The sequence below is a fragment of the Rhizophagus irregularis genome, chromosome 8 (genome assembly GCF_026210795.1).
Source record: "Rhizophagus irregularis chromosome 8, complete sequence".
Taxonomy (NCBI): domain Eukaryota; kingdom Fungi; phylum Glomeromycota; class Glomeromycetes; order Glomerales; family Glomeraceae; genus Rhizophagus; species Rhizophagus irregularis.
This window is the reverse complement of record NC_089436.1, coordinates 369,141-377,494: the sequence shown is the minus strand read 5'-3', so window position 1 is coordinate 377,494 and position 8,354 is coordinate 369,141. Positions and strand designations below refer to the sequence as shown.

Sequence of the window (8,354 nt, the reverse complement as noted above, 5' to 3'; positions counted from 1 at the left end):
TTACTTTACATTCTTCAGTAAATCATACTATTTATAATGATTAATAATTTTTGTTTTTTTAAATTTTAATTTTGATGGTTGAAAATAAATCATTGCTGAATTTGAAAATTTATGGAAAACATTATATTTCGTAAAAATTTAGCCTAGTTTAAAATCCACAACTTTTTAATTATATAATACTCTCTATATTTTAAAATATTTTATGTTATTTTATTTATTTATTTCGTCATTTGATCTTACCTATTATAGAAAATTTAAATAAAAACTATGGCCCGCCGTAAGCACAGAAAGGTTGATGAAAAATCATCATGGTGCATGATTATTTTTCACCATGTTGCATGATGACTTTTCACCATATTGCATGATGACTTTTCATCATGATTAATGATGACTTTTCACCATGTTTATGTGATGACTTTTCACCATGTTTAGTGATGATTCTTCATCATGATTTATGATGACTTTTCACCATGAGATGAATAATTTTCACCATGTGACAAATAATTTTCATCATGTTTCCTAATGTAGAATTGTTCAATAGCCAAAAATAGCTTACCATGCCACTGGTTTTTTATATTACAAATTTAGTAAATTCTAAGATTTTCTTTTACAAATTTGGAAATTTACCGATCCTTTGGCATTTTTACAATCACATTTACCGTGTTAACCATTTTTTTGCTATCACATTTACAAACTTTTTTTCGAACTTAAAGTTATTTAACATTATTAAAGAAAATTTTTTTTTTATAAAGAGTTTATTTTAATTGAAAATTCAATAATAAAATTTTTGCATCATTTGAAATTGGAAAAATTCCATTATTAAACATTACTGTATATTAAATTTGTATTAAAAAAAATTAATCAGTAATCAAAGCATATCATGTATAAAAAAAAATAAGAAAAATGCATTTCAATAAATGTCAAACATTAATTTAAAAAAAAAATAGATATAATAAAAAAATATAAAAGTTTGTCCTTTTGAATAATCATCAATAATAGCAATAAATACATTTCATGTGTTTGTTGGTTATGACGTTAATTGCAACATTGATTACGTTAACAATTAGTTATGTAATTGATCATAAGATGATTGAATAATGAAAATCGAAAAAAAATATTTATTTATTTATTTTAATTTACTTGTCTAATATTATTCAAAATTTAAAATTTTTTTCGTGAAGAAAATTAAAATTTTTTGTGAAGAAAGAAAAATATGAAATTTTTTTTTAAAAAACTATTTGTAAATGCTTGCGAGAAAATTTATGATTTATTTTTTTGTGAAGAAAAATCAAAAACTATGCTACTACTAAATACATTTTTTTTAAAAACTCGTCCACTAAAAATTAGTCATATTTTTTTAGAAAAAATTAATGTAAATTACAAAGAAAGAATTAAGTGTCAGTTGTATCATGATGGTATTAACATGGGCCGAGTTAGTTGTGGTAAAATATCAATTTATATAGTAGATATGTGGGTATGTCATGGGTTAAATTTTAAATATATAGAATAATCATTGAATTTCAGTATTTTCATTATTTACCTTTAGATAGTGTTTATAGGAAATTTTATTTTTTATTTATTTTTTTTTATTTCGTTTCTATCTTATATTTCATTTCTTACTAACTTCATTTTTTTTTACTTAATGTTTTTCATCTCATATTACTTCTCATTATTCCATCCTTTCGTCTCACATTATTTTCTACTATATTTTCATTTTCAATTATCTCTTTTTCTCTCCTATTTACTTCCCATCACTTCTTTCGTCTCCTATCGCTCCTTTTCGTCTCCCATCACTCCTCTTCATCTTCCCATAATTTTTTTTCGTCACCCATCACTTCTTTTCGTCTCTCATCACTCCTTTTCGTCTCCCATCCCTTCTTTTCGTTTTCCATCACTCCTCTTCATCTTCCCATTCTTCGTCTTCCATCACTCTTTATCGCTTCCCATCACTTCTTTTCGTCTCCCATCACTCCTTTCGTCTCCCATCATTTCTTTTCGTCTCTCATCACTTCTCTTCATCTTCCCATAATTTTTTTCGTCTCCCATCACTCCTTTTTACCTCCCATCACTTCTTTTCGTCTTCCATCACTCCTTTTCGTTCCACATCACTCCTTTCGCCTCCCATCACTTTTTTTCGTCTCCCATCACTCCTTTTCATTCCTCATCATGTCCTATTTCTCCTTTTTGTTTCCTATCACTTCTCATTACTCTTTTTTACTCCCTTTCATTTTCTATTATTTTCCATTACTCCATTGTTATTTCATTTTTTTATTAGCATCTTTCTCTTTCATCATTGTAATTTACTTCTCTTTTTTATTTATTGTTATTGTTTTTTTATTTGTATCACTTCATTAAAAATAGATACGGTGATTTTTTTCTTTAAAATTGTAAATGTAACTTAAAATTTTAATATTTGCAAATAAAATTTCATTAAATACGATTATTTTGAATAAATATGTTTGCAAAAAAAATTTTTTAAAAATATCTTCGTTTCTTTATAAAATAAAAAAATAAAGTTTTGCAACGTTACATAACGTTGCGAAACTTACCATTTTCGAAATCTACCGTTCCTAAGTTACCAAGTCAAAACAAACCTGCAAAAATAAAGAAACGTTAGAATAAATAACATTTCTTATTAAAAAAAATAAAAAAAAATTGTTTCGCATTGTTTTGTTGCGAAACTTACCATTTCGAAATTTTTTGTTTCGAAATTCACCGTTCTGAAGTTTCCATACCGAAACACTTGGACCTAGAATAAATAACATGTGCAAGTGTTATACAATATATAATATTATTATTAAATGCAAAATTTATTTATCACACGAAACAAATGTTGCAGTATTGTGGAATTTACAAATTCATTCCAAAAACAATTTTGTATAAGTAGTTTGTTGTTACATTGTTACAAAAAAATCTTTTTTTTTATCCTCTAGAAAAAAAATATCTTCTTACTAATTAATATGAAAAAAAAATTCCCAGAAAAATTAATTATAACGATCTATTGTTACAAAAAATAAATAATTATGTCAGTCTATTTATTATTGAGCTTGATACAAAAAAATAATACTATTATTATTAATAAGAATCGGGAAAAAAGGTGGCATAATCTGATCACCGGTCCAAACCTAAATGGTGAAAGATGTATTAGAAAAAAAAATCGGTATGAAAGAAAAAAGGCCAAACCGAAAAAGGAAAAGGGAAAAAAAATTTTCGGATTGGAAAAAAAGTCAATCGGAAAAAAACAAAAAAAAAAATTTGTGTGGAGGGATAAAGAGAAAAATCGGGTTGAAAAAGAAAATTTTCAAAAGAAAAAGAGGGAAAGAAAAAGAATAAAGAAAGAAATCGGGTTTAAAAAGTACTGAAAAAATTCTGAAATAAATAATAATTTGGTCCAAAAAGACCGAAAAAAAAATTCAATAATATGGTCTAAAACAAAAGATCAAAAAAAAAATAATAATAATTTTTCAGTTTTGGAAAAAAAACCAAATCTAAATGGTGAAAAGAAAGAAAAAAAATAAAGAGAGGAAAAAAAATGAAAAATTTTTAAAAAAAGAAAAAAAAAGGAAAAGACAAAGGTATTTTGAAAGAGAAAAGAGGAAATTTGAAAAAAAAGAAAGAACCAAAAGTAAAAGATCGGTTCAAGAAAAAAAAATGAAAATTAAAAAAAGGGGGAACCGAAAAAATTTAGATTGAAAAAAAAATTCATAGATGTGATGGCAAAAAAATGTTTTATACGGTAAATGTGATTGCAAAAATGCCAAAGGATCGGTAAATTTCCAAATTTGTAAAAGAAAATCTTAAAATTTACTAAATTTGTAATATAAAAACCAGTGGCATGGTAAGCTATTTTTGGATATTGAACAATTCTACATTAGGAAACATGATGAAAAATTATTTGTCACATGATGAAAATTATTCGTTACATGGTGAAAAGTCATCATAAATTATGGTGAAAAGTCATCAAGAGACATGGTGAAAAGTTATCATGTAAACATGGTGAAAAGTCATCATTAATCATGATGAAAAGTCATCATGCAACATGATGAAAAGCCATCATGCAACATGGTGAAAAATCATCATGCACCATGATGATTTTTCATCAACCTTTCCGGGCCATAAAAAACCCTTATTTGCCAAAATTGGATAAATTTAATTGCCGATCAGATTATTGTGTTCCTTTGTGTATTTTAACTAGTCTTGTTTCACAATTTTGTTGCCGATCTTGAAATCATAAAAATAACGTTCCCCCACTTTTTTTTTCATTTTTTTTCTTTTCCTTTATTATTTTTTAGTAATTTTTTGCATACGGATTAATAACATACTATTTTTTGTTTAAAAACTTATTTATTGAAATGGATGAAATTAAACTAAGTGATGATGTATTTGAACAAATAAAAGACTTCGAATATTGGCGTTTGACTGAAGAACAAAAATCGTTAATAGATAAACTAATAACAGACAAAGAATTAAAAAAACGTTATAAAATAGATGGTTTATGTAAAAATTGTAAACAGCCAAATACTGGTCATGATTGGTGCCAGCCATGTATTTCTAATCATTTTCAACAGAATTTCAAAAATTGGACAAGTGGAAATCATGACGTTGATGCATTTATTCAAAAAGCACAATTAAAAACTGAGGATATAAACCATACCATAGAGTGGATTGAATATGATAAATTTGAAGATGTTGAATATTTAGCAAAAGGGGGATTTGGAATTACTTTTAAAGCAGTTTGGAAAGATGGTCCTTGGTTTAATAGTCAATTGAAAAGGAAAGGTGAAACAAAAGTCGCTTTAAAGCGCTTACATAATTCCCAAGATATTACAGCTGATTTTTTAAAAGAAGTAAGATATTTTTTATTGATTTTAGTATTATTAGCCCTTATAAATGTTAAACTAACTATAATTTCTTTTAAGGTTGAATCAAATATTTTAGTATATCTTACTTGTTGGACAGTTCGTTGTTTTGGTATTACCAAAGATCCAAAAACAAATAATTTTATAATGGTGATGGAATTAATAAATGGTAGCTTAAGACAACATTTAAATAACAACTTCATTTCAATAAATTGGGGGGGAAAGTTGAATAGTTTATATCTTATTACACTTGGTCTTAAAGATATTCATAATAAAGGATTAATTCATCAAGATTTTCATTGTGGAAATATATTAAGCGATTTTAATCAATATGTTTATATTACTGATTTGGGATTATGCCAACCAGCAAATGTTAAATCCTCTCAAAATACTCAAAATAGTAATAAAAAAATATATGGTGTATTACCTTATGTAGCTCCAGAAGTTTTAAGAGGAAAAGAATACACTCAAAAAGTGATATTTATGGATTTGGAATTATTGCATATGAAATTTGTACAGGTTTCCCTCCTTATTATGATATAGCTCATGATGATTTCTTAGCAATGAAAATTTGTAAAGGGTTGAGACCAAAGTCTAATTATAAAATTCCTCAATTAATTTTTGACATTATTAATCAATGTTGGGATGCAGACCCTTTAAAACGACCTAATGCAAATGAATTACGAAAGTTATTTGATGATTTATTGGTAAATCGCCATAATAATAATTGTATTATCAACAAACAAATCAAAGAAGCAGATGAAATTAATAAAAAGTCGTCCTCATCATCTTCAACAGCTCAATCACCATTATCTTCTACAAGTACACTCCAATATATGACACATCCTCAAGCAGTTTATACAAGTAGAATTTTAGATTTTAAAAATCTTCCAGAACCAAAAAATGCTGACAGTAATGATGATTTACTTGGAATAGAATATTCAGGTAAATTATACGAATTTAATTTGTTTTATTAAATCGTATTTTTGATACAATATTTATTTCTGGCTTTTTATATACATTAGAATCAATAAAAGTTGATTTTACCAAACTCAATATCAATTCCGAAAATTGCAATTAAATTCTTTATTTACATAGTTAATAGAATATTAAAATAATGTAAAAGCAAAATTTTGTTTATCATCAAATTTCTTATAACTGTATTTTATACTTGTTTTAAGTTTATAAAATTTATATGTTTAAAAAATTATATTAATATATATTTATATATTTATTATACAATACATTAACTTACTTTTCTGGAATCCTCAATTAAAGTTTAAGAGAAAAAAGAATGATTTCTCTATTTTTTATCGTTGTAGTGAATTAAAGAAAAAATTACACATAATATTTTTTTAAAAAAATATCATTTGATTATTTATTGAAATTTTTTTTTTAATTAACTATTTTTTAATAAAATAAAAATTATCAAATAATCACTGGTGCCATGTGATGAAATTTAGACATAAAATAACATTTGATTAAAAGGACAAATTTAAGGTATCAGGAATAAAAAAGGTCCTCTAGCGCACTTAGGATGTTAAAAGAAAAGTTTTGCTTGATCCAGAAGTATCTTAAATCTCCAATGCTATTATCGTGAGTTAGTAAATCAAATTAAACATATTATAAATTTGAATTATTGATTAATTTGTAGTACAATTTTTTGAGTTCAAGATTACCTTTATGTTGTTAGATTAAACATTACAGGCAATAAATTAGCAAAGCTGGTATTCATAGTTAAAAAAGAGAGAGAACATATTTCTTGTATTGCAATTGACATGATGAAATCAGATCTGAATGTTAGTTATACAAAAGATCTAATATGAATTACCTAGATTGCAATTCAGATAAAAAAATCATTGTACCGTTACAATTTTAATAAAGTTTCAACCAGACATACTATAAATAAAAAAAAAAGATAAAAAAATCATTCAAAATTTTCTCTTTTTTATATGATCAGTCAAAGAAAAAAATTATTTTTAACAATTGTTCAATTTATAAGACAAGAGTCCAACTTGGCTTGCTATAAAAAATACCAGGCACGAACATATAAAAACATCAAAGCATCATGTACAGATAAAACATCAAGCATGTACAGATAAATATCAAGCACATGATAGATAAACATCAAGCATGAGCAGATAAAAATATTAAGTACGTTCAACTTGGAAAATCGTGTTAATAATTCACCTTTATTCAAACATTTTCAACTTTCCATCGATAATGTCGATAAAAATTCTCCATTTTATTTGTTAATTCATCATTTAATTCCTATCAAACTTTCTTCACTTCTATACAATTATATGGTAACAAATGATCACATGATAAAGTTTTTAACGACTTTATTACGCCTTTAATGAAAGACATTAATGTCAACATTTGGAAACCCATGCAAACGCCATTAAAGAATAGGAACTATCCCTGGGTATTACTAGGGCTAAAAAGAAATCATATTGCCGACACCACAAAACCACTTCGAAGAAATGAAAAAGATCTCAGGATAATCCGATCACTTCCAATCCTCCTAACACAGATCTTATTTACCTACAGGATCCTCAGCGACATCAAGTCTGCTCTTATCCCAACCAGTTATATCCAACTCCTTATGTCTTCTCACGGACACATTTAGATGATCACGCTTATATCAGGTGGACTTCAAGCAATTTTTACATTCTGGTGTTATTGCTAATTATCGACATGTTTCCTCCTTTTTACTACCTTTTAACATAGATTCCTATTATAATATTTCTTATATGTAATTCGATTCTATAACTTTATTTTTTTATCACTGTTCATTTATTCTAATCTTGGTTCGATAGTGTGAATATCCGACAGCGGGTATCCCTCCTTCGTGCTTTTTCCTCTTTTTATACACCAAGGTGATAACGCCCTATGTCTGAAAGGCTTTGTCGCGCTTTAAATACTAGTTTCATAGTTACTGTTGACTTTAGAATATAGAGTTCTTGTAATTTTACTGTATTTTGGTTCGCTTTGTGAATTTTTTTATTTTATTGGCTTCTTTTTTTATAAAACAATTTTTGTAGAGAATTTTTATTTTTAATATAGGCAAAAGCTTTTTTTGATAAAATTTCTTTTGAATTTTTTTTTTAATAAAAGACTTTTTTTTGATAAAAAATTTTGTTAGAAAATTTTTTTTTATTGATAGGGACATTTCCAAGTTTTTTTTTTTGATGAATAATTTCGTCAAAAATTTAAATTTCACTGGAGAATTTTTTTTTAATAAGATTTTTTTTTTTGATATATACCTATTTGTTGGAACAATTTTTTTTTTAGTAGAAAATTCTTTGATAAAAATAATTTTATCAGAGATTTTTTTGATTTTTTTTTTGATAGAGAATTTTGTTAAGAATTTTTTTTTTTAATAGGAATTTCTTTTGGGAATTTTTTTTAATAGGTGAAGAATTTTTTGATTTATTAGAGAATTTTTTTTTAATAAGGGGATTGTTTTTGATAGAGGATTTTATTAAAAAATTT

At 25.6% G+C, this 8,354-nt stretch overlaps 1 protein-coding gene across 1 annotated transcript; it reads left to right on the top strand.

The window, feature by feature from the left end:
- Positions 1-4,352: 4,352 nt before the first annotated feature.
- OCT59_027989 (uncharacterized protein) lies at positions 4,353-5,940 on the top strand (the record flags this gene model as incomplete). Its single annotated transcript, XM_066147006.1, has 4 exons — positions 4,353-4,847; positions 4,920-5,028; positions 5,511-5,804; positions 5,885-5,940. The coding sequence occupies 4 exons, from the start codon at positions 4,353-4,355 to the stop codon at positions 5,938-5,940; spliced, it is 954 nt and encodes a 317-aa protein (XP_065993763.1).
- Between the last annotated feature and the right edge of the window lie 2,414 nt (positions 5,941-8,354).